General features: G+C 36.9%; 1 protein-coding gene across 3 annotated transcripts in view; it reads right to left on the minus strand.

The window, feature by feature from the left end:
* Window positions 1–27,866, minus strand: part of GABRB2 (gamma-aminobutyric acid type A receptor subunit beta2) — a 202,101-nt gene that overhangs the window by 20,447 nt on the left and 153,788 nt on the right. For 2 of the 3 annotated variants that reach the window (XM_031437739.2, XM_064480077.1), the window contains 4 exons: window positions 19,475–19,612; window positions 17,497–17,649; window positions 14,029–14,273; window positions 9,479–9,592 (listed from right to left, as the gene is read on the minus strand). In XM_031437739.2, coding sequence (XP_031293599.1) covers window positions 9,479–9,592; window positions 14,029–14,273; window positions 17,497–17,649; window positions 19,475–19,612 — 650 coding nt within the window. The remainder of the gene's footprint in view (window positions 1–9,478; window positions 9,593–14,028; window positions 14,274–17,496; window positions 17,650–19,474; window positions 19,613–27,866) is intronic. The other variant, XM_031437740.2, reaches the window with a different exon arrangement.

The following is a 27,866-nucleotide window of genomic DNA, read 5'->3' on the forward strand; positions in this document are numbered from 1 at the left end:
ACCTGAGCATGATACATACTCTGTGCAAGTGTCTGTAAATTTTAAATTAGTAAGTCATTGTAGAAATAAATGATAATAGGTTTAATTGAAAGTAGGCTATGGAACGCATACATTTCAGGCCAGAATGCTCAGTAAACATTCTAGAACCAAATGATTTTTAAGGTAAGATTTTTATTTTACAAGGCAGGTTGACTTTTCTGATATTACAAATAGGGCTTAACTATCAGCACTGAAACTTCAGAGAATTAAGTTGTTTTTTTTTTTATGAGGAACCATATCTGTAGGAAATTGAGCAGTGTTGCTACAGGTACGTCCAAGGTTTGTAAAAATATTAGAGGTCTCTGTCTAACTGTCATTGGAATCTTGAATCGCTGGTGACAACATCGACAAGAAAGCTGGACAGCATGGGCTTGGCAGCAGTTACTGCTCACACCATTCTCTCCCTTTCTTTCTTCTTCCCTCCCTTTTTTCCTTTCCGACAGTAATTATTATTAGAATATAATATAAGCAGTCATTATCAGAAATGAGCATGTGCTATTTACATGTAATTACCTTGGGTTATTCTGGTTAAGTAATACATGAAGCATTGGGAAAAGTAGGAATTGTGCTGTGTGTGGTTTGTGTGTGTGTGTGTGGAAGGGATGGGGTGTGTGTGTGAGTGTGTGTGAGAATGTAACAGAAGGATGATAGGATCACAGCGGCAAATCAGATGGGAGTATGTACACACACACACACACATATGCACGTTCTTAAATTTCAAAAGTAACATACACTCATTGTTAACAGTTCAAATACTACAGAAAGATATAAAGTGAAAAAAGAGAATTATTCCTACCATCCCGTCCTCCAAATGTAACCAAGGGGAGAACAGATTTAAAAAACAAAATAATATAGTGACACTTGCACTGTTGATTTTGTGCCTGGGAAAAATAGAAAGCTGACCATTATCTTGTATTACTACTAATATATTATTCAGGATGGATTAAAAGAAAAACATGAAACAATGAATTAAGTATAAAAAGAAAAAAAACTTTCAGAAAAATTCAGAAGACCATCTGCCCAACCTAGAGATTCCATAGGAATTTTTATGCGTTCTAGAAAACCCAGAAATCACAAAAGGACAAACAAGTAGATCATAGAAAAATAAAAACTTGTTATGGCATGAATGAGAGCTTAGGCTAAATATCTGAAATGCACACATACTGATAAATGGTAAAAATTATGTCTTATCCTTAGAACTCTAGAAAAATGGGTAAGAATAACCACAATCAATTTGCAGGGAAGCCAATTCGAATAGCAAATAAATACAGGAAAAGTTACTCAGTTGTTTAAAAAATGTGAGGAATACAAGTTAAAATGAGATATACCCATAATAAATTACAAAGAGCAATCAATAATCAATATTGCTGAAGGGAGAGTGAGGAAAAGGATCTGTGCATATAGAAACACAAAGATGTAATAGATATATGAGAATTATTATAATATATTGTGAGTTTCAGATGGTTTTCACTTTTTACATCTTTAACTTTTATGTAAGTGAAAATAATCATGTGCTTTACAAATGTAATTGGAAAGAATATTTTTTTTTAAAGTTCACTTTTTTAAAAGGAAAGGTTTGCCTGGTAAGAATGGTAAGAGGGAAAGAAAAACATAAACAATGAACACTTTTACAAGGTCAAATATATTATTCTCCTTTTCTGGATTCTAGATTTTCTGCCTTGCTTTACCTTAACCATGTTTATTAAAATGGTTATACATGAGTTTTCTGCCCTTTCCTCTTAAAAAAAAAATTAGATTCTTGATGCCTCTAGAATTTAATCCGGAAGAAGGATTGGGTTAGATACATGGTACTACATGTAAATATTCCCAAATGGTCATCCGGTGGTCACTGCTGTTTTAAATAATTCACATGTTCCCCATGATATGGAATGATACTTCTATTAAGAACTTAAATTTATTGTATTTCTAAGTCAGCTTCTACTCTCTTTAGATTTAAAGAGCACTGACGCAGCACTCTACAATATTAATCTCTGGGGTTTTATGATTTATTCAAACTTCCAGTAGAGCTATTCTTTTCTTATTATTTTTCATTTTTCTGTTTCTCCCTATATATTTTTTTTCTTTCAAACAAACCGTAGAATTACTGCTTCAAATTTCTAAAATAAACCACTAAAAAACACCCCAACTCCAAATGAAGCCAGTTGGTCAACCAATGAGATTACACTAAACTCAGAATATATTTTATGAAGAACCAATTCCTTTAAAATGTGATCTTTCTTTAAAAAAAGTTTTTCTTTTTTTAAAAAAAGTTTTCTTTCATTAAATGCTTATTATTGGTAAAAAGGGCACTTTTCTTCCCTTTCGTTATATTTTTTATTGTTGTCTATACACTATTCACATAGAAAAGCTATGGAACGTCCCCAACTTCTATGATTTTTAAGTTTTGCCCAGTTAATTCTCTCGGATTTTGGATAAGACAATTTTTTTTTTTTTTTTTTTTTGCTAAGAGTGAAATTTTTTTCCCCAGCATTTCTTACTTGCTCTCATGTAATTTCAAGGGCTAATAATGTTGAAGAAGTTAAATAATTGCAGTGACGGTGAGCATCGATTTCTTGTTCCTGCCTTTGCTGTCTCACCCTTGGACAAGAGGTACGAGACAGTCTTTGGTTAGAGAGAAAACCATAGCAGGGAAACATCCATCGCTTCCCAATTTCCTAAGGGATTTTAAATTTATAACTGAGAATGAACACCGAATTCAACAGATACCCTTGAAAACCTTTTGGTATCTATTAAAGGGATGTAAAACTTTTCACTTGGTCAACGTACTAACATAGTAAATAATATCACAATTTTATTTTGAAATGACACTTTGTGGTTATGTTGTATGCAATTGCTTCTACTATTCTCTGGATTCAATGTGACAAGGTAATTTAAGGATTATTGTTTCCTCCACTGATACTCATTAGTGACGTGAATCCAGTTTCCTTTATATACTTTTTTTTTTTCCCAGATACGGTTTTAGCACATTATTTACATTATACTACTTTCTAAATCATTTAGAAGTTTTCTCTTTTTCCTCCTGGGATTGCCTGAAGTTTAAATACCAATGGAAGGGACCTGCTTTTTACTATTTGACAACATTTATGGTTGAAACTTTCCAGGCCAGCGGACCCTTTGGAGTGGGAGTTAATTTCTCTGTCAATTTTCTTAGTTTCATCTTTGGTAATTAATCTACTTTTGTTTTCTCTGTCTCCTAGGGGCAGGTTTCCTAACTTATATTTTCTAAGGATGTCATGTATTTTAACTACATTTTCTAACATAGTTGCATAGTTTTCCTTTAATTTCATCTTTCTATGTGATTGTTATGATTTAAATACATTTCTATTTTGGTGTATCCGTACTGGCTCCCTCTTTGCTTCTTTAATAATCTTTTCCTTGGTCAATTATTTCCCTATTTTACTTAATTTTTTTTAAAAGAACTGACTTTTTTATAAAATACTTTGTTTTGATGTTCTAATTTGTTAACTTATAATTTATCTTAATGACTTCCTTCTACTCCTTTTAGATATTTTGTTGCTCTTTTGTTAACTTCTTGAACTGTACGTTATATTTCCTTTTTAAAATTCCTTCCTAAAGATGTCTTTGAGACTAAAACTTTCTAACTATTAACTATTTTAACCACATCCCTTAGAATTAATCCTGTAGTATTTTAAGTTGCTATTATTTTCCAAATGTTCTTCAAATTAATTTTTATCATATCTACATGATAAAAATTACATGAACTGTACATAAGTCATATAAAAATGAGTTTACACAACTAATAAACTTTATTAAATATACTATTTAGGTAATGTTTCTGTCATTTTCTTTTTTTATTTCCAATCATTTAAATTTATTTGGATTTTATTTCAATTTTAATTTGATGAATCATATATGAAATACTGACCAATGATTATGTCTTTGTTCTGGATTATAATAATAAAATACTTCTCAGTCAATATTTTTTTAACTTCAATTCATTCTTACATAGTAGTAATATTCAATCTTCAATTTTCCTTGGATTTGTTTACCTCGTTTGTTTTTGCCTGTGACTTTATGTAGAATATTTTCCCATACCTTTACTTTAGACATATTTCTAATAAATAGCATTTTATTGGGTTAGTTCTTGATTTCATCTGTGAATCTTATTCTTTTGATAGGTGGATTGATATATGCTCTAGTTACAACAGTTAAGACAAGCTTGGTCTTAATTCTGTCACCTTAATTTCTGCTCTACATGTCCTTATCCTTATTCTGATGTCTAGCTACACCTACGTTATCCACATCTTTTTGTATTGAAATATAGTTGACATACAATATTATGTTAGTTTCAGGTGTGCTACATAATGATTTGACATCTGTATACATTTTGAAATAATCATGATAAGTCTAGTAAACATCTGTCCCCAAACAAAGTTATATGGTATCATTGACTATGTTCCTTATGCTGTCTATATCCCCACGACTGTAACTGAAAGTTTCTACCTCTTAATCCACTTCACCTTCACCTGTGTTTCCCACTCCTTCACCCCTCTTCCTCTGGCAACCACCAATTTGTTCTCTGCATCTATGGGTCTATTTTCATATTGTTTTATTTGTTTGTTTTGTTTTGAGATTCCACAAGTGAGATCATGTGGTATTTGTGTTTCTCTGACTTATTTCACTTCGTATAACACCCTCTAGGTCCATCCATGTTGTCGCTAATGGCAGTATTTCATTTTTCATGGCTGAGTAATATTCCATTGCATACATACACCACATCTTCTTTACCCATTTGTCTACTGATGGGCGCTGAGGTTGTGTTCATATCTTGGCTATTGTAAATAATGCTGCTCTCATCTCTCTCTATTTCTGTCTTATTACCTAAAGTTTTTATAAGATGAAGTGTCAGTTTTTGATTCTTCTATCATAATGGTCCTCAGACTTTCATGCTTTAGTGTAAAACCATAAAGATCTGCGAAATAAAAATGTCAGTTCCTCAGCTTTCCCACTAAAGATTTTGATTTATATCTCAGGTAGAATCTACTTTCTAACCAAGCATCCCAGGTGACCCTAAGGTAGGCAGTCTATGGTAGACCCTTTGAAAAACACAGTCATAGAAGTTATCTATATTAATTTTAAACATATCCTTGATCTTCAAATTCTTGATTCATAAACTCTCAAAATAAAAGGTAAATACTGAGTCACTGCTATGAATTAGGAAACAAATACTTTCTCCCTCATCAGCAATACCTATTCTGATTTATTCTTTTTACTTATCTTCAATATCTAGTTTTTGAAAATGTTTCAATTATCTTTTATTCTGTAACTTTAATTTCTAGGGTTATATAATTTTAGTTCTACAAGCTACCTCTAGTTCTAAATGCTGGCATACTGGCTTTTCCTATTTTAAAATTCCTTACTTTGACTACCTTTTGTTGGGAGCTGGATTTTATTTTTTCATCAAACTATAATATACACATTTTTTGAATAAGACTTATGGATGCTATGTTCCCTTAGATTCCACATACTGAGGATAGATTATCTTTCTTTTGCCTGTATATATCAATAATATCCTAAGTTATATTTTTCCCCCTCAGAACCCTGTAACATTTTTCCATTGACTTATAAAAATGTTTGAGACTTAGCATTTTTTTCCTTCCTTGTCATTCATTCACTTTTTCTGGCTGGAAGTTTAGTCATTTGAGAAGAATAATAAGGTGGCAATGGTATTGCATACTTTTACCTTGGAACCCAGGATATCCTCTGGCCTACTGATTAATCTCATTACAGATGTGTATACATAATGTACAGAGGGGTAGTTAAGAGAGTATCCTCCAGTCATATTTTCTCAGCTGTCCAATCTTAAGAAAATTAATTACATTCTATGAGTCTCCATTCATCATATGTAAAATTACAATGATTACAACATACAGTCATAATAAGGACTATATCATGAAATCATGTATATAGAGTGTCTAACCACATATAAGACACTCAAGTATTGATTATTATCATTATTAGAATTACTGATAACAGATTTAAATATTTTTTCTACTCCATTTTTTTCCATTCTATACTTCACTAACATCAAGGTTTTGCATTTGTAATTTGCTATACTTGTCCTGTATTATATTTTCTCTAAGTGGCTTTCATCTCGACATCTCTTTATTTGCCTTCAGTGAGATTTTCAACAGCCTGAACTTTGTGTTACTCTATTTTTTGCCATACTGGTTTTCTTCCTTACTATTTTAGATTCAGTTATTAGTGTCTATGAAAATTTCTTTCCCATCATATTTCTTTTTATAGTCTCTTGTTTACCTTGATCTTTTGTTTCATATCTCTTTCCACTTTCTAGCAAGAAAAAAACTTGTTATGAAAAATTTTAATACATCCTGACTTGTTTTTTTTCAGTGAAGGGTCATTATCTGTCTTTTGCATGCTGAGTTCCTCTCTTTTCCTACTAAGTGAGAGAGACAGAGATAGAATGTCATTTGGTAGTTTCTGTGCACAGCTGCTACACTGCTTGTTTAGATGCTTCATTTTGATGTAGACCTTTCTATAGGGTTCTTCTACTTGCTCAAATGTAGCTTGGGTAGATTCTCCTGGATTCTGCATGTACCAACATTGAACCTCCTCATGCCTCTCTGCCCCTCTGCACAGCTTCAATTTAAGTTGGGTGTTGACTGTTTGTCTTTTGTCTTTCTATTGCCATTTTATTCTCTGTGGCTTTGGACAGAGAAGAGAAAAACTGCACGTGGGTTTTTGGATTCTTCTGTCTCTATTTCTGTAAAACTTTTCACAACGGAAAACAGACATCAGTTTTCTGTTTCTTCATTATTTTAGGGGTGGGTGATGTGTGTGTGTAGGGTGTGTGTGTGTATGTGTGTGTGTACACAGCTACACTCTCATAGATATGGAAACTACAGTAGAACTTTTCCAAGGAACAATCTGGCAACACGTATCACCATTTTAAAGGCGCACGCTTTTGGACTTGCAAATTTTACTTTAAGAAATATATTAGGAATCAATGGTGTGCAAACATGTCAGCATGGGACACTTATTTCAGACTTGTTTATAATTGAAGCCCATCTAGATACCCTGCAAATATCTAAAAAGAGGTCCTCATTATATAAATTATAGTACACACATTCAATACAATGTCTTGTAGTTAGAAATGATGAAGACTGATACTTAAAGACCAAAAAAGGTACGTCGAAAATAGCAGTGTATACAATAGCAGAGCATAGTTATTTATATAAAAATATGTCACTAAGTGTAAATAAAGGGCAATGTGAAGAATGACTATATCTGGGTGTAGAGTGCAGGTGCCTTTTGCACATTTTCTTTAAAGAACAATTACAAATTAGTTTTATAATCAGAAAAATAGTAATAGAGCTAAAACAAGAAAACCTGAGAAAGATACACACTGCTCCCTTCTCCAGAATAATAGCAACTATGTATTGAGTGCTCTTTGTCTGGTCCTGGGTAATGCCCTTAACAAATTCTCTCATTTAATCCTCTCAGCACCTCCATGAGGCAAAAATCAGTGTTTCAGTTTTCATTTGAGGAACATGAAGGTTAAACACGTGTAATGTTACACAGCTAATAAATAACCACACTTGAACGTGAACCCAGTTCATTCTGACTCTAACAGCCACCATCTTCCTAGTGCACTCTACTGCCTCTGAGGGTTGTCAACATAATTTTGATGTTTTTACAGGTTACAGATTTAATAGCTCATCATTCAAACTTTTGAATACTAGTCCTTAATTCATACTCTGCTTATGAACTTAAAGGAGAATTCAAAAGACAGAATAAAGACATATTCAACAAAAAATATTATAAATGCAGAAGACATTAAGATTCATACTTCAATGTAAATCATTCTTTTTTTTTTTAACATAATGTTTTATGAAATAGAGAGAAAGAGTTCTTGACAAATCAGAGTCCAAATCACGGCATCAGAAAGTGTCATGAACTCATGACATGAAAACAGCACCAAAGAGGCAAATTTTCTTTCAAGTAACATCTGAGGATTTTCCTGAATTTTCATGTAACTTTTACCCAGTTATAGACCAATCATGCAGTATACTTTCATTCTGGTTTTGAAAAACACAACATTGTTCAACCGTTTTCATCATAAACCCAAACTCCAACTGTCAGACATATCTTCTTCCACCCAGAACGCTGCCCAATCAGATCATCCACTTCAATTTCAACAACAGAGATTTCAGTTAAAAACAAGAACAGCAGCAACCCCACAAATGAGACAGGCTGAGAAAACAGACTTAGTAGGGGCTGGGTGTTTCAGGGGATCAAGACTACAACAGTGAGTAACAGAGTTTCAAACATCTCTTCTCCTGGAATCTACCTAATACCATTTATCAGACTCTGTGGCTATGTATAACACAAGTAACAAAGTTAAAAAAGCAACTTAAAATACCAAAACAAGCTAGCAGTTTAATAGGTTAACCACACCTATCTCTCAGCCCAAAGGCATTAACAATGAGGAATTGAAGAATCTGGGGTCAGAGCCACAAAAATAAGAACGTGATACTTAAAGATACAATAACGGCAGCTCATCTGACATCAAGTCCTCATAGGAAAGATTCGCAAGCATTCAGCATCATTCACTGCTTCACCAAGAAAGAGAACTACAGACAAATGAGAGGCAAGTCGCGGATGATAACGTGGAATGGGGACAACCATCATCTTCATCACCATCGTCCTCATTCTCCACTTTGGAGGGCACTATGAATGACAATTTGCCAATTACAAAATGCAAACACATGAAGATTCAGAAACTACACTGTTACGTTTTCGCCCCCAGTGGGCTTTCTTTGGCGTTCATTTAAGTCAAGAGTGTTGACAAGAAACAATCTCAATTATTGCCTCTTACCTATCATTATAATAGCACTGCGCCAGCCAAGATAATACTTATTTGTAAAATATAAACCACAATAAAGGAACAAGGACTTGATGCAAACGTAACATTCTCAGACATGAATTAATAATCTCGGACAGAAAATAAAGGTTTCTGAATTCTGAACCAACTTACAGGAGGACTATATATATGTCTCCACATATTCCACTCACCAAAAGATACACAACAAGAAAACTAAGAAATACCAGAGTATTTAATGACACTCTATCCTCCCAATATAAATGAAAAGGAGTCTCAAAATATGATCCACTTGGTTTCTTTCTCTGGCACAATGACCGAGGGGAACACTGAAGCTTGTGCTCATCACATCCACATTAAAAAAAAAAAAAAAAACCAACAGAAAAAAACCCCATTAGGGTCCCATGAAAACATTTAACTTATCCCCATGGCTCTGTGGACACAAGTCTACAGGTTATCTGCAAAACAAACCATACATTATTTTAAAGGGAACAGCTAAACAAATTGGCTCCAACAGAAATAACAAATAAATGGATTAAAAACTGGCTATCTAACCGTATACAGAGAGAAATCGTAATTGGTAGTCCGTCTAGTTGGGGAGAGGTTTCCAGTTGGGTCCCACAAGGATCGATATTGGGTCCCATTTTGTTTAATATCTTTATAAAAAATCTGGAAGACAAAGTAGAGAACGTGCTAATTAAGTCGACTGCTGCCACTAGATTAGGATCAGTGGTTAAAGTAAACTGGAAATAGATAAATGCTACTGGCCTTTAGATAAAGACCGATGCTAACAGAGATAAGGATTTCTAAACTTACATCTTTTTTAATGTATCATTAAAAAAAATCTAATTCCAAGCACTAGAAATAATTAAATTTAAAAGACCTTACTCACTTTGCATAACACACAAAAAAATTAAGCACAATGGATAAAGACAACACAGAGACTGGCAACACCCCTGGATGCAGGATAAAGAATGGCTCCCAACAGAGAGCTTTTTTCTTGGTGCAGCTTTATTTGGAAAACTGGTGATTGTGGTTGTCTCAATACAATAAGGATATTGGCGGCATTTCAGGTATACAAGAATCAAAGCGGTGAAAAGACAGAAGTTAACTAAATTCTCAAATATATATATAATATGTATATAAACCTAGTTATTGTTAGGAAAATAACAAAGCTTAAAAGAATAAAAGGAGAGCTGGCAACTTGAAGGCATGAGCTAGAAAAGTGGGTGCAATTAATTAAGAGCAAATTCTATAAACACACACACATAAATAGAAGAATGCAAAAGATAACAGGAGGACTCTCATAACCCTAGAATAGAGGTCATATTTTTTTTAACTACTCCTGAAATCACTTGGGGAAAATATTCAGTAGAACTCTTGTTGGTTTGAGGTTTATTTTTAAAAATTGTAGTATTTTATAATTTAATGTGTCACCATGGAGACAACTGTGAAAGTAACACTGCCTGTCAGCCATGCTCTTGTTTTTAGACAGATGGGATTTTTAGGAGAAGTTAACTGAATTGAATACTATGGACTGAATATGTGGAATCAGCCTTTTAATTTTATATTCTTTTTTCAGTTGCTTGCACAGAGGATTGTCTCAGAAATTTTGTTTACCTTGCTATGCAACCTTGGATATTTCACTTTTCTTATGAGGCTTAGTTTTTGCATCAGTTAAATGACAGGTTAAGAACTGTTTTAAGAGCTGCAGATACTCTTGCTAAATACAGGAAGGTTAACACAGAGAAGAGATTAGAAAAATGTGGAAGTATGCCTTTGAAGCAAGAGTGGGTTCCCACCTGGCTAGGCTTCCCATTTTCATCCCTCTCTGACCTGAGGACAGAGAGCAGTTTAAAAGCCACTTTAGATGATCTGACATGCTGCTTCTGTCTCTAGGAAACCATCAATGGAAACTGAAAAAGTCAACCTGTCTCCTAGTGACTGATTTCTCCAGATCATCCAACAATACTTAGTTGATTAGATGTGCCTGATCTTTAAAAAGAAAAAACCCCAAAAAACCGTAGAACTCCAGTTGAAAAGAAGGGATATTCTTGATAAGAAATACAGGGGCATTATTCATGATGCTGACACAAAAGAAAGCGTTGTACAATCAGAGTCCTAAGTGGAGCTCCTGTAACTCTTCATGCTGGATTTAAAAAAAAAAAAGTGGGAGTCTGGAATGTCAGACGGTCACCTTTCAAAAATCTAATCAAGTATTCTAGCCTAAGAAATAATTAACAAAGTTTGAAGTTGGTGGACTACAGATTTTACAGTTCATGCCTGTTGAAAAATGATTTCCTTGCTTTGACTTTAAAACTTCCAACGTGAAACATGCCTCTGCAGACAAGGCTCTTTTACAGGGATGGGATTACATCCCACATTTTACACTGCATGCACAACACACAAGCAAGTGTCGCCAATAGGTCTGAAGACTGTAAATTTTATTTTTAAAATGTAGTAATGCCTATTATTTATGACATGCTATTCGTATTTATCACTTACTGAGTACTTATCATGTACTGGAGACTGGGTTATCCTCTCTACATACTAGCATATCTCCACAATAACCGATGAGAGAGGAATTAACCCCACTTTACAGATGAGGAGACTGAAGGGCCAGAGAGACTTTTTTTTCCTTTTTTTTTTTTTGTGCCTATTGTCATACTATTAAATGGGGGGTAAATGCTGAACCTGACTCCAAAATATTTGTTGAGAACCATTGTACTAAATTAGAACTCCTGATACTTTGATGTTATGCGAGCCAATCAGAGAAAGTGGAGAAGCCACCTGTGGGTAAAGTTTCAAGAACAAGACAAGCCCCTTATATTTCTCTCGTGTTTGAAACCAGAGGATTGGACCAGAGAAGGGCTTTTTACTCTCAGCAATATTGACATCTGGGGCTGGATGACTGTCACGAGGAGGCTGCTGAGTACTCGACAGGATATTAGCAGCACGCCTGGCTCTACCCACTGGATACCAGTGGCAATCACCTCCTCTGTTGACAATCCAAATGGTCTACAGACATTGTCAGTGGTCCTCTCGGGGGCAAAAATCACCTGTGATTTGAGAACCCCACCAGACTAGAACTCTACTGTCTCTTTTGTTCTCTCATATTCTAAGCTCTGAATTGTGGCTCCAACTTCAGGCAAGAGGATGGGTTTTTCATCACTAAAGGGGCACCTGCCCAGTGAACCATTCCCCACCTCCATCTCAGTACACTGAATCTAAAACTAGCTGAAACTCCCCCGGTTCAGTTTGCTATAAAACTGCCACTCTCTGTTACTTAAATTTATCATTTAAATGCAAATTGGTATGAAAAAAACAAGGTAGATGAAAGTGGAAGGAGATCGGATGTTATCTTAAGTCAGCTCTGCATTAGGCAATTGATTTAATCAATGCATTTCAAACTGCCGTCCTATGAGATAGTTTTATTTATTTATTCAATTTCTTTTCTTTACTAAAGCTACTCTATCAGGAAAATCATAGAACGGGCTTAAAAAGCATTCTCTCATTTGACAGCCCAAGAAAGTCATAATGCTAGCTTGGAATCTATTAACAGATTCCAATAAGTGAAACCTGGAACACCGAAGAGAAATCGACAACTTCCTAGGCCCCATGGTTCACTGGCTTTCAAGGGCTATATTTAAAATTTATATGATAACAAATGTTATCTCCTGGCAAAGAGTGCCTTTGATTAGCGAATAGTCCAAAATCAAATATCAGACCTATGGATATGTGGAAAATATTAGTGACTCAGAGACGTCCAGTGGGTTTGCTCCAAATAAAACTCAATGGCAGAAATTACTTATGGTGTGCTGTCCTTGGAGTTAAATTGAAGTTAGAGATATTAAAATGTCAATTAAATAATTATTGGATGATTAATAATTCCAGATGGCTTAAAAGTATTACTGTTGTCCCAGTTCCCTCATTATGAACTATTTATCAAATCCAAAACTATGTACTACTTTATAAATGCTATTTATGGTAGATATTAAAATAAGACCTTGTTTTTCTTGTCTATTTTGAAGGGTCTAAGTTTGGACTGTGGGAAAATACATATGTAGATATTCTGTTTAGTTCAGAAAGTTATGTAATGGGAAGCCAGGTGAAGTCACATTTTGGGAACAAAGAGCTGTCAAAAATCTATTGGAAATGCTGTCAAAAGCCCTCAGAATTGAGATTCTAAATCTTGGCTGCAAATTAGAATAGTATTTGGAGAACTTTTTAGGATTATGATGGCCAGGCATACCCCAGGACAATGAAATCAGAATTTCTGGGGAAGGGACGCAGGCTTCAGTATGTTTAATGCGTTTCCAATTATTCAATTGGGCACCCCAGGTTGAGAACCAGTGCTTTGAAGAATAAGCTGCATGTACGACTGGGTGGGAACTGTTCTTTGACTATCTGACTTAAGCAAGACAGTGGCCTCTTGTACCAAATGCTCCAACGATTTTAAGTGGTACATGTGCAAGGCATTAAGTAATTATTTGTCACTTAAAAAGAAAGTTACTCTTTTTTCCCCTTTCACTTCTTTCTATCCATCTGATGACTTCAAGGAGAAAATCTCAGTTGGTTGTGGATGGGTCTTTAATACATGTCTGCACTTGTTTTATCTCCCTTTTAAATGAAAGAGAATGCAGAGATCAGGCCCAGAGCCTTAATTTAGCATATCCTAGAATTTAATCACATAGTTTCATTTTTATTTATTTATACTCAAAATTACCTTCCAGAAAGTAATGCTGATTTAAGTGATACGAAATTTCCTTTTGAAAGAAATTTAAATAAAGTGAGTAAATGTAAACAAACATAAAGTGAATCATAGCACACATTATACTCATATCTGGAAAAGCTCGCAAAGGGGGTTCTCCGATGACTCTGGTTTGGACCATCCTAGTGTTAAGGTAAAGGGCGTCTAAATGTCGTGTCCTAAGTTTGGGCCCTAACTGTGCCTCCATCACTAATTATCTTTGTGATGTGGGGGAAATTACTCTTGTCTTCCCTGGGCCTTGGTTTTCGCCTTTGTTAAACAAGGCCATGAGCCTACATTGCTGGCATTCTTCTTTGAGTTTAAGAAGCAAGGAGGGCTTGCCCCCAGAACCTACCTTGTTGACATCCAGGCGCATCTTCTCATTGTTGGCACTAGCAGCCTTTTCAGCTGCTTTCTTTTGGCGTTGAGGCCCCCTCCCGAAGAAGATATAGTTGACCAAAGCGTATTCCAGAAGGGCCATGAAGACAAAGACAAAGCACCCCATCAGGTACATGTCAATGGCCTTCACGTAGGGGATCTTGGGGAGCGTCTCCCGGAGGTGCGTATTGATCGTGGTCATTGTTAGCACAGTTGTAATTCCTGGAAAAAATGAGATTCATAATGTTCCTATCTCCTTGCTGCTTTCATCACAGCTGGAAAGGTTAACTACTCTTTCACTTATTCAGATATGCTGCAAAATACATACTGGGCACATGTTACACATAGTAGCCCTGTGTTAGAGCCTGGAGATATGCATAAATTATTAATTTACAGTAAATTTTAATCATTCTGGGGGATTTTCTTTAATTCTATTTTTAGATTTATAGTTATGTCTGTAGTGGGGGACTCGAGATATAAATTAAACGCTACGATATACAGCTGAGAATATAGAGAAAATCCTGGTTTTAGCCTGTGATATGGTGGGGAAGAGATCAGGCAATGTGGACTTTGGAGTTAAGTCCTGAATAATGAGTAAGGGTTACCTGGCAACCAAGGACTGGAGGTCAAAAGTGACAACAGGCCTAAGGGCCTTGGTGGTGGAGAGAGTTTTTTAAATGGGTGCTCTGTGGAGGTGGAAGTACACAGTCCATCAAAAGATAAACCTTTTCAAGAAACTCAATGTGGGTAACTGACAGGATATGATAGAAAGCATGTTGAGGAAAGTGAGGACTAAGTAAGGGCTGCATGATAGAAAGCCACATACACAGAGCCTAACGCGGAGTTTGAAATGAAAACTGAAGGCCACGTGGGGCCACTGACCAGTCACGAGGAGGGAGGCGTCAGGGACAAATTAAGTGTTGAAGGGGAAATAAATAACTGTAACAGTACTGAAATCAACAAATGGACGATACAGATGATACGAACAAGGGATTCCAAAAAGATGGAAAGTAGAGGTGGAGAGTAACAGAGAAGCGGGTGTCTAGTCTCATGTTTCTGGGTTGGGCATATAGGCACGCAATGCACAGAGAAATAATACAGAAGAATGATGAGACTCTTTACGGGAAATGCCACGCTGGGTCAGGTAGTGACTGTCTGTGCAGTCGAGGGAGCACCCCCAGCAGTGGGGAGCTTATTCCCTCAAGGCTGTAATGAGAGGGACAGACAGAGATACTCTGGCTAAAAGCACTGGGAGCCCAGAGTCTCAAGTTTGATAAGGTCCAGCTTTGTAGCAAAAACGTGATGTGAAAACTGACCTCAAAGGTCAAGTTCATAGAGATGGTAAATTGTAAAGTCAGCATTTGAACTGGGATCTCTCTGACTCAGAAACCTGTGTCCTTAAACACTATACAATTACATAGCCCAAAAGTTAAGTTTCTTTTCTACAATTTTTTTTTGGGAACATAAATTTTCTGATTTAATTTTCTTTCTCTAATAAGATCCTAATTTTTGTCTTGTTTTTCTACATATTTATAAAGCAGATACAAAAAATAAATAAACTTGATCGTCTGATTCTCAGCATGTCAGGAAAACCTATGGTCATGCTTCAGATGTAGGTGTGTTATAGTTCCCATATCTTTTCTGTATTAGTCATTTTGACACTTTTTCCAATTTCACTTTTCTCTTCATTATGTGAACGAGAGATTATCCTGTATGACATGAGTATCACATCTATATTATAAAACTGACAATGCTGATTTTACTATTTATCTAAATCTCATTTTAAGGTATTTCTGACCTAGTAATAAACTGCTCACATAAAAAGACATTTAAAAAATTTCTCTTAAAAAGTAAATAACTTATTATTCCTGTAGTAGACATAAAACTGATAATAGAGTTTCACTTTGGAGTAACAGGATATTTATAAATTCCTTTATTCAGCACATAGTTACTGAACACCACTCACTGTGTGAGAACTGCAGATGTAACAGAAGCTAAATTAGATATGGATTCTTCTCCAAGGTATCCTCAGTACCATGAGGAAAAAGGACATCACGAACCAAGTAAATAGAAATCATAACAGCTGTTGGTCTCCAAGGAGCATTCTACAGTATTTTAGGAGACTATATCACAGCAGATGTGACTCAGTCCAGGGGTCATAACTTTTTCCTTCCATGAACTACCATAATCTAATCTCAACACACAAGAAGTCTGTATTTGAAATCATGTCACTTCTTTGCTCAGTGACTCTATTTTCACTCTGAACAAAAGCAAAGCCTTTGTTATGGCCGCTGGACCACTTCCTCATCTCTCAGTCCCCTCTCCCCGATGTTCTCTCTCCTCCTGAACTCACTCTGTGTCCACCGCCCTGGCCACCCTGCTGACCTCCTTGGCACGTTTCTGCTCAGAGCCTTTTCCTTACACTGGAATATTCCCATCCAGGTATTCACCTGGCTCTTGGTCTTCTTCAAGTCTTTGTTCCACTGGCAATCACTGAACGAAGTCTATCCTGATTATTCTAAACTGCATCCCCAGGAATACCCGTTTCCTTACCTTGCTTATTTCCCCTCTATGGACTTATTACATTATATAATTTCCATGTTACATGCAAAATAAATTTATCGTTTATCTTTCATTGCTAGAACATAACTTCTCGAAGGGCACTGGCTTTAGCTCCAGTGCCTAGTATGTTTGACACATGGTAAGTGTTCAACAAACATTTGTTGAATGAATGAATGAGTGACTTTGCTAAGGAAGTAATTGATTGAACTGAGATACATCGGTGGAGCAGTTAACAGCTCAAAATTTTAAAGAGATTAGTCAGAACTCAAAATAATGAAGTTGTACAAAAGATCATAAATTTACTATACCTGGCGTTAGTAACATAAAAATACCCATGAAGTATGATTTATTCTCTTCTTCTGGTGTAATAATGGAAAACATCAAGCATAAGTGATGCTATGAATGATTTCCCAATATTCTTACTTGGTTGAGTCCTTCCCTCTGCCATGCTACTCCAAAATCTTAATAAGACTTTAGAATTCTTTCTGCTCATTGGTTAGTTACATATTGTATTTCTTTGTTTCTTGCTCAGGCGGGAAAAAAAAAAGATGGAAGAGAGCTCATCCCAGGTAAGGAACACAGATAAAAACTGAACAATTATCAAGCAATATTATACGAACTATGCTTCAATAAAAATATCAAGCTGATGGGACTAATTTCATTATCGACAGCTATACAGTTACCTAATTTTGACATGAAAGAGTTTTAACTCATGTTTAATTGATTTAGCGCTGAATCAGATCACCCCAAGCCTCACAGCCAAACTCCCGTAATGTGTGCACTGTGGTCTCGACACGCAACACAAATTTGAAGGTAAGGAATGGGCATGCAAGTGCATGTGCACACACAGGCAAACGCCGCCAAGCGGTCAGATAACGCCTACCTAATGCCACTCTCGCAGCTGAAGCATCGTAATTAATCCAGAAGGAGACCCAGGAGAGGATAGTGATCAAGATAGAAGGCATGTATGTTTGCAGGATGAAGTAACCAATGTTTCTCTTAAGCTTAAAGCTGAGCGATAACCTAGGATAGGAACCTAGAAAGACAATTTTAAAACATCGTTATCAACCAATATTTATAGGATACTTTCATTTAAAGGCTTATAAACTTTGTATATCTTTCTTAAATTCAATTTTAGCTTCTGGTGAAGGGCACTTTCTTCTGCAAAAGTAGTCTGAGAAAGCAGGGCTTTTAATTAGCAGGATTTAGTGTTTGATATATCCCACACTCATCAGTGATTGAAAGAATTCCAGCTCTTCCCTGCTCAGTTTCCTACACGGAATGAAAGATTCTCATCCTGTCCAACTGTGATGACAAGACAATTGGGGACAGTCCCTTTGTTCCCCCTTTAACTGTTTCTCAGCAAGTCCAATCTATAAGTTTTTTTTTCCTGGTTATATAAGAATAAGGCTGCACACTCTGATTATAGTGAAAGAAATCTCTCCATAAGCCCGAGGATGCATTTTAAGCCGAGGATCAGCGGCATGGCTTCAGTCCGTGCAGCGACTCCTTGAAATTCTGTGAAGGTTTTCATGTGCATGCAGTATTTTTTTCTAATTTCCTTGCTTCCATCGAAGTTCTAAAGAGGTTCCTGACCCACCAAAAGGTGGAGAGTCACTTTTCCTGAGCAGTGTTTGTGGGAGATGTAACTGCAGGATCAGATTCTTGAAGCTGGATCCTTTGATGGCGGTGGATCTAGGGAATTACACTTTAAACGAGATACATAACAGAACACAGTCTGAGAACATGAAAGAGTCACAGTGAAAAACAGTGTGTGTGTGTGGGTGCGTATTCTTACTAATTGAAAGAAAGCCTTGTCTAGCCCTCTTGGGCTAAAGCAAGTGTATTAATACTGAAGTAAAAATATTTTAAGTAGGAACTCATTTCCATAGTGTCTCAGGGGTTCAGAGGACCGCAAACACAGGCAAAGTTTCTGTTGTTCTTTTTGTAAAGCTTGAGGCTACTTTGTATTCTTGCTTGAAATAGTTTTCAGGGACAGGAAGTGTCTGAGTCTTTAGCAGAAGGACACTTCAAAATCTACAGTTTAAAGTGGGGAGGGTATAACTCAGTGGTAGAGCGCATGCTTAGCATGCATGAGGTCCTGGGTTCAATCCGCAGTACCTCCATTAAAAATAAATAAATAAACCTAATTACTTCCCTCCCCTCAAAATCTATAGTTACAGTATTGGCTTTTTCTGTGCTTCAGGAATTAATTTCAATAATAAAAGTATAAAGAGGGACATTCCTATGGGCTTATTATTTTTTATTTTAATAACTATGTAGCAAATTATCACATTCCTGGGCTTTTTTTGTTAAAAATTTGTGCTGATGAAACCAAATTTGAAGTCAATACTGGACTGTAAGGATGGTGAAGGCATCAGAATAACCTCTACATCTAGAAAAGTTTTTAGCTTCGAAACAGTAGGTAGGACTACATAATGAAATTCCACCCTTTGAGAAAAATGTGGAGTTCTCCTCCCCTGCTGTCTTTAGAGGATTTCACTGTGGTCAGACTTGAGTGAACTGTGACTTGGCTGTCCCCAGTATGTTTCAAAGAATTACGATCAATTCTGTGGGACGCATGAAGCTATAGGAAAAACTCTGACCCACGTCTTCATTTCTCTTCCTGCATTCCATCTCCAACAATTAGCCCCTTCTCTAGTAAGTGAGAGACATTTGCTTTGCTGGAGAGTGCCTCCTGGAAAATAACTGGACGGGTTCCAAACGGGCTTGATGGGGAACTGAGGGTTTGCATCTGGAGTCACTGTCCTTCCCTAGGACCCAATCCTGAAAGAGGTGAACACTTCTGACAAAAATATGATGACGCCTCCTTTCTCTTAACCATTTCCCACGATACAAACCTGTGGAAAAAACAACCTTCTTGGTGATGAGTTTGTAATCTACGATGGAGAACTGTGGAAGTTCAATCTTTGTCACTCCTGTCACTGCATTATCATCCCCACGCCAGTAAAACTCAATGTCATCAGTTGTATATCCATCTGTAAAAGGAAACATATACACACATATGCAGACACACGAAAGACAAACAAAACAGGAAAAAGAGACTGTTTAGAAGACAAACTGTGTAAATGGTTAATGGCTACCACTCAAGGCTATTATGTGCTAGGTACCATGCCAAGCACCTTTAACCCTCCCAACAGTCCCAGCGGGGAAGTGTAATCAGGCCCATACGAGGCAACAAAGGCTTAGAGAGACAATAACAGCTTGTATTAAGCCTTGCAACTAGGAAATGATACGTTTGGGACTTGAAGCTAAGTTTATCTGATTATGAATCTCATTCTCTCAAACATTATCACATAACCCTGAATGATACTCTAAGACAACAGAAGAAAAAATCATTTGAAAGTTATCTGTACCGCATTAAATGGTACCAAACCCTTTCCCGCCAATATGAAATATTTGAATTACAAAATATTTGGATTTCAAGCCAGAAGAGAAGAGATTATGAAGAAATGAGTCATTAATTTTCTAATACTCATAGACATGATCTCCAAATTTGATTTTGCAGCATACGTAAATTAGAAAAGCAAACAAACAAACAAAAAAAACTGCCCTACAAAACAAAACTCTAAAGAACATCAGTTCTGAGAGTTTTAAGGTGTAAGCACAAGTGTATCGTGTACACCGTAAATGCACAGAGCATTTGAGGTGGGGGTGGTGCTTCCATTCATCCGACAACTCCTTGTTGGGCACCTACTATGCTCGTCAGTGCAGAGTTGCTGGGGCTCGGACTCCGGATCATGAAAACATGTCCTCTGTTAATGATCTTTTCAATCCATGGGGCAGAGTGGGGTAAACACACATATTCTAATGAGTAGGCACACATAACTGCAGTGAATAAACACATATTCCATTGTAAACAGTTCTGTACGGGGAAGCAGGCAATGGAATTCAGTGAATATCAGTATTTTTATAAACGCATCTATCCCTCACAAATCCCCCGCCAAAGCATACACTGTACTTGTATATCGCATTTATCTCTTCAGATAACATATGCATCCAGATTGTTGAGTTTTAACATGTCTAGGAGGTAGGCAGGACAGATACGACTCTCCTAGTTTCAAAAGCAACAGACAAATGAAAGGCTGCTTAAGTTCTTCGCCTTTTGACACATGACTAGTTAGTCTAACAATGAGGACTAGAACACCAAGTCTTTGACTCTGAGCTCTTGGGATTTTTCAATAAACCACATTTCTTCCAAAGAAAGAAAGTCAAATCTCCAAAAAAAAGCAGAAACAAATTATTTTTCAAAGAATGACAATACTGTCAATTTGAGAAACTACATCAACCATAGCACAGCTCCAGCAGTGTCTTCACTTTTCTAGAAATCTGAAGTCCTTTTTATCCAAAAGAGGAGCCATCTTTATCTGATACAGAAATACAGTTTTTTGGAAGAGTTATTAAGAACTTGAACTTGTAGTTCCATAGTGATAGGTTTTTGGATAATAGCTAATGATTTTAAAAAGGGTTATTTACTTGCAAACATCGTAAATTGCATTGTAATAAAAAATTGTGGAGTTTAAATAGACTACATATCACCAACATTTTTATTAGCATGGTCTGATTTAGAGCCCTTCATTTTGTTAGAGAATGTCTTTGATGTAAAAGTAAATTATCCATGATTTTAAAGTCAAGTCCAGGTAGTAAGTGAACGGCACAGCAGGCTGATTCTCAGAAAAGAGCTCTCACTCCCCATTAACCTGCCCCATTACTATTCTCTACCTAAACCTAAGAACTCAGGTGTCTGTCCCAAAGGATGACCACTCTTGGCCTGACTGCGACTTTCCTAACGTGGCTGTGGGCACCCTCACGTTCCAGGACTTCGTCTCAACTTTAATCCTGTTTCTCACTGGTTATTGGCACACAACTCTCAGTTACGAAATCGTTTAGCGTCAAAGACAAGCCCACCTTTGATAAAACAGTTTCAAATAACAAAAGAAGGTCAACTTGCTCCTAGAATCAAGCTAGATAGCTAGAAATGTCAAACTGAATTTGTGTATAAACATGAAAAACAGTATTTAGGGAATGAGAAGGCAACAGTTTTCTAGAATGCTGCCATCTTTGTAAGAAGAGACCGAGAGAAAAGTCAACTCACAATTTCCAAACCAGTGAAGAGCGTGTTTGTGGTCAGTATTTAGTTTCTTTTGTTCATCATTACGAATCTTATAACAGAAGCTCTCTGTAGGCAGAAGCATGGCAATACCAATGGCATTTCAATAAAGCTGGATAGGAGATGCCTAACGGTTGTTTTAAAGGTAGAATCATTACAATAAAATACAGACTTCTGTCAAAGTGTCAGACATTTGACACGGCTCTTGCTAGACAATACCCAGCAGAGACTAGGTACTTGGGATAACCTATTGAATTAATAAAGTAACTATTTAATACACATGTGGATTTGGGGAATGGCTGTTTATCTGGATGCTTGGCATCAGAAAGGTACTCATCACGTTTTTATCTCTTTCTCTTGCTCCGAGCACAGTACCTGGTACATAACTGGCATTAAATAAATATCTTTTAAGTGAATTTTAAAAAGTCATCCAATGATAATACAGCCCTTGAGAATAATCTAAAAATTCTTCATTACATATCTCTCCTTATGTAATAGTCAGTCAAGTTACCTAACCTCTCTCTGTCATCCATTTTCTCATCTGTAAGTTGGGATAATAATTTTAATAATAATAGTTATTTCACAGAGTTGTGATGCAGGAAAAACTAGCTGTTTCTTGAAAATGCTTTGGAACAATACCTGGTAGTGCTCTAAAAGGCTAGCTCATACTTTCTTTTTAGGTAAGAATTATTTAAAATAATAAAAACTTGTATTTAGTTACATGCCACTTGGCTTCTATTTCACGAACACATATAAGCACTTGCACAGTGAGAAATTCAGCTGTTTAATACCACTTAAAGAACTCTCCAAAGTATCTGGGATTGAAAGTAAAACATTTGAAGGCTATTTTGATGGCTAAGATTTTGGAATCCGACACAGTGAAGCAGCTTATTCTATACACTCCTTGGCTACTGCTGGGCTTAAAACCCCAACCTTCTTGACCTCATTTTGGGTTAACCAAGTATAGAAGGCTGCAGATGGAAAGCAAATAGATGCCCTTGCATCATCGATTTCTGGAGATGAGAGACCAACAATCCATGACAGTGCCAGGGTGGCCAAGTTCAGAAACCAGCTCAACATACTGTGTAGGATTAGCTGAGAACAGACCTAGTTTTCTTCTTTTCTTTGAATTTTCTCTGAAGGAATATTCAGCAGTCTCTCAGTGTGATTAAAAAATAAAAGAAAACACATGCAAATACATGTGACCTGACTTTCACAGCTTTCATAATAATAATGAGTAAAAAAATAATTAGATATCTTTTAAAAGTTCTCAGAAGGATGAGAGGTACTGACGCTCCTCATTAATGTCTTGCAAATTAAATTCGCCTTTTATATTTTATTCATGGGATTCCAGAAACGGAGCGATTAAATTACATCGTATTGTTATCATTAAAAACGTAACCCACATAAATTCAGATGGCCTATGGATAAACCAAAATACTAATTTATTGGAATTTACCTGGAGGAATTGAAACTGTATGGAATGTTACAAATTTCTGATCAGGACGGATAAATATGTAAATTTATAAATCTATATAAGATGTAAATGAGACATATAGGTAAATACGTACACTATATGAGATCTAAGGAGCAAAAATGTCATTTTAAAAACATATATAATAACTGAACGTGTTGCCACAATTGTCACATATCTCATTACATAACCTTACATTTTAAAAAGTTTTTTCTCACTTTACTGACAGTCTACATGTTTATTTTGTTATCTACTAAGTAAATACTACATTTTAGAAGGATTTTACTACGCAAAAAATATGAACTCGTACCAAGATATTAAACAGTGGAGGTCAATGAGAACATTCAGAAGAATTAACTGAATTGTCAATGCTACCATTTTTTTTTCCTACTAGAAAATTACAGTGACTTACTATTCTCTTGTTATTTATTTAAACTTTGCTCCTCAACTGGATTGTTAAATGTTCTAGGGTAGTTATCTATTTCTTGTCTTGCATCGTATTCAATATAGCAATGCTAACAGTACAGCTGGCCTTTAAAGAACATGGGTTGAACTGCGTGGGGCCACTTACACAAGGATTTTTTTTAATAGTAAATACTACAGTACTTCACGATCCACAGTTGGTTGAATCCAGGGATGTAAAACTGTGGCTGCAGAAGAACTGTGGGTGTGGAGACCCCACTATAACTTATATGGGGATTTTCAACTGCTCCGATGGTCGCGCCCCTAACAGCCGCGTTGTTGAAGGGTCAACTGGACTGCCATTTACAATATTGACAAGAATGCAAGCACTCTTCTCATGACTAACTCAGTGACCACGATTAGAGGCCTATCAGTACACAATCAGAATGGACTCCACTCCACGTAAAGGCCTGTAGGAAATACAGAAGTCAAGACTGAGCACAGTCAATGCCAATTAAAGTTACAGGGATTTTTTTTTTTTTCAAGAGGGAGAGAAAGACACACACTTGTCGGTCACAATTCTTCAAATTCAGCAGTGAAAGTGTTCCAAAGACACTCTGACCGATTGTTCAGACTCCTGAATTGCATCTTATTCTTCACCCTGCTCTTTAGCTGGACTGCCAGACACACGTGTTCTGCTGTAAAATCATTCCTAGACCTCGAGCAGCCCAAAATAATTGGCCTGGGGTGGGTCAGACTTGATTACTTCGTGGAATCTTAGTAAGGACACCATCCACACGACCCAGCATTCATCCCACATCAAAGGTAACGTTATTTTTTGTGTTACTATCATTTTCAAATTCAAACCGTATGATGTAAGAGAACAGGAAACTGATCATAGTCAAGCAGAATGTCAGATATAGTGATTTAAAGATCATTTCTGTCTTTGAGTATCAAGGCAAAACTCAGTATTTACCGTCTCCGTATGGGAGCAGGGTGATCTGGTGGCTGTTCCTGCCACTTTAGTTCCATGAAACGCTTCTTAAGCTTTCTTGTATTTGGAGAGCTGAATCAATCAAAACTGTTGGTCCAGGTAAGAGAAATTAACTGAAAATAACAATCATGGACAAAAAACAGCCACAACAACAATAAAAGCAGCTATGATTTACAAAGCCCTTGCGTGCCTGGCGCTGCCTTACACTCTATATATGGTTCGGGGTTGAAAGGAGAACTAGATGGGGTTATGGTTACCAGCATTCCTCTCCGCCACCCAACCTCGCTTTTCCCACGTGCATGAGCCCTCGTTCCCGAAGGAATATAGAAAAGCACGAGAACTTTTACCTAAAAACAAAAAGGCTGTTGCTTCTCAAATTTAATATGCATGGAAATCACCTGGAAATCTTGTTAAAACGCAAACACTGATTAAGCAGATGGAGCCTGGATTCTGCAGTTCTCATAAACTCCTAGGTAGTGAGGATGCTACTTGTTCATGGACCATCCTGCGTACAGTGAGGGATTAGGAGTTTTTATGGAGTGAGAAAGTCTTTACCTTGTCACGGAAGTCAGGAAAGGAATGTCTGATGTCTACTCTGACCCAGAGAAGAAGAATGTTTCTTCTGAACCAAGGTGTCATAAGCTCCAAAATTAAAACCTCTTCTCCCAGTTCTGCCTCTCTTATAAGGGACAAGAGGGGATGCTTCTGATGGTGTCACTTTCCAGGGGTCTGGTTTTCTTGAATAATCTGTGACCTATGCTCACCAATAAGGTGGTAATAGAAGAGAATAGGGAGACGGGGCCAGGTCTAAAGGTTTTCTGTAAATCTGTACTCATTCAAGTTTTATTTGAATATTTAGCCTCACGAGGACTAAGTATATTCCACTCTACCATCAGCGCTCTGCGTCTTTTATTTGTATTCCTCAACAGACGAGTCAACAACCTTTGAGATCTTCCCCCTTCCTCTAAAATCCAGGCTACACACGTGGCTATTATTATTTTGTTCTCAACAGATTGATGATGCTATTTCTATATCTTAAAAAACAAAACAAAACAAAATGAAAAGACAAAAATGCAGAGAACTTCTTGATGGCCTTCTCAGGAGGTTCAGGGTTAAATGCAAATTCTTCAGTCAGGCATCCAAAACTCTACCTGGCAGCCCCATCTTCTGTTACACGTCTTCCTCTTCCAAAGCTTCCATCTTCTGCCCACATTCTTTGGTAACCCTTTGACCTCTGGGCTTTGGTTCAAATTACTTCAGTTCCTTGAAATGGTTTTCCCTCTCACACCGAATTTCTGTACATTTCTGGGGCCCATCTCAAAGTTCACCTTTCCCAAGACTCTGTTTCTCCTCCCTCAGTGGGGATCCCTTGCTCTTCCCTTCCCTGAGGTTTCTGTAGCACTGTGCTTGAATCTCTGCTCACACAGATCTCACAGCCAGTTCTGCAACAGGGGACTTGTGGAGGCGTGGGTTTCAGCCACTAGACTATCCTGGGTGCTGAAGAACCGTGTCTGATACTTCTGTGGCGCTTCTCCTCCTTAACATGGGTCTTACTAAGGGTGGCACTCACACAAGCTTGCTGAGTTGAATGGTCAACATGCTGCCTGTTAGATGTGGTTCTCCAGATCCCTGCCCTCATGAGAGTGCAGTGATGAGCAGATGCCATGTACTGAGCTGCAAGGTGATAGGACTGCAAACCTGAGCATCATTCATGTCTTGGGATGTGTGGTTCCTGTGCACCAGCCTCACAGTCATTAAAAAGAGGCAATGCTTATTTTCAATAGCCAAGACATGGAAACAACCAAAATGTCCATCATCACATGAGTGGATTAAAAAAATTTGGTGTATGTGTGTGTGTGTGTATATATGATATATATGATTATATATATAATGGAATACGATTCAGCCATGAAAAAGAACAATGCCATTTGCAGCAACATGGGTGGACCTAGAGATCGTCATTCTAAGTGAAGTAAGCCAGAAAGAGAAAGAAAAATACCACAAGATATCACTTATATGTAGAATCTCAAAAAAGGACACAAATGAACTTATTTATAAAATAGAAACAGACTCACAGACACAGAGAACAAACTTATGGTTACTAGGAGGAAAGGGGTTGGGAAGGGATAAATTGGGAGTTTGAGATTGGCAGATACTAACTACTATATATAAAATAGATAAACAACAAGTTTATACCGTATAGCATAGGCAACATATTCAGTATCTTGTAGTAACCTATAATGAAAAAGAATATGAAAAGGAATATATGTACATATACATATGACCGAAACACCATGCTGTACACCAGAAAGTGATACAACATTGTCAACTGATTACACTTCAATTTTAAAAAATGCAAAAAAATTTTAAATTAAAAAAAGGCAGTGCTGCTGGTACCAGCCCATAAAAGGGAGCTACCAAGATGAAGCAAAGGCTCTGTGTTGAAAGAAACTTCCTGATGTTGCTGACTTTAAATATATATGGTCACTCTTAGGTGAAAAAAAAAAAGCATCCTCGGAGGGGCCATGACGCTCTGGTAATGACTTATTCTGAGCTGACAGGTTTGGGAAACCAAGTTGCCACAAGAGCCTCCAGAAGCAGTGAGTACCTACAGCTCAAGAGGAATGATGCTCCCTGGTGACAAGGAGATGTGGCAACACTGACGAGTCTGTTAGCTCACGAGTGATAATGGAAGATGTTCAAATTAACAAGGCCAACTGAATGGCCTAGTAGGTGTGCACAGCTGTGTAATAAGATGCCGTCCACTGCTACACCAGCCCATCTGCCTTCTAACAAGGGGTGGCAGAGGAAGTCAGGCTGATGCTGGAAGTGGTCCCCGCCTCTCCATCTTAACCCAGCCTTTCACGCATCTTGCCATTTGTGATAACACGGATGGACCTGCAGGGCGTTATGCTTAGTAAGGTAAGTCAGAGAAAGACAAACACTGTATGTTATCACTTATATGTGGAATCTAAAAAATGAAACAAACAAATGAATATAACAAAATAGAAACAGATTCACAGATACGGAAAACAAACTCGTGGTTACCAGTGGGGAAAGGGTGGGAGGAGGGGCAAGAAAGAGGAAAGGGGTTAAGTGGTACAAACTACTCGGTATAAAATAAATCACTTAAGAAGAATATTTTGTATGGCACAGGGAATATAGCCAGTATTTTATAATAACTTTAGGAGTATAGTTTATAAAAATATCTAATCACTATGGTGTACACTTAAAACAAATGTAACATTGTAA

Source organism: Camelus dromedarius, chromosome 27, assembly GCF_036321535.1.
Source record: "Camelus dromedarius isolate mCamDro1 chromosome 27, mCamDro1.pat, whole genome shotgun sequence".
NCBI lineage: Eukaryota > Metazoa > Chordata > Mammalia > Artiodactyla > Camelidae > Camelus > Camelus dromedarius.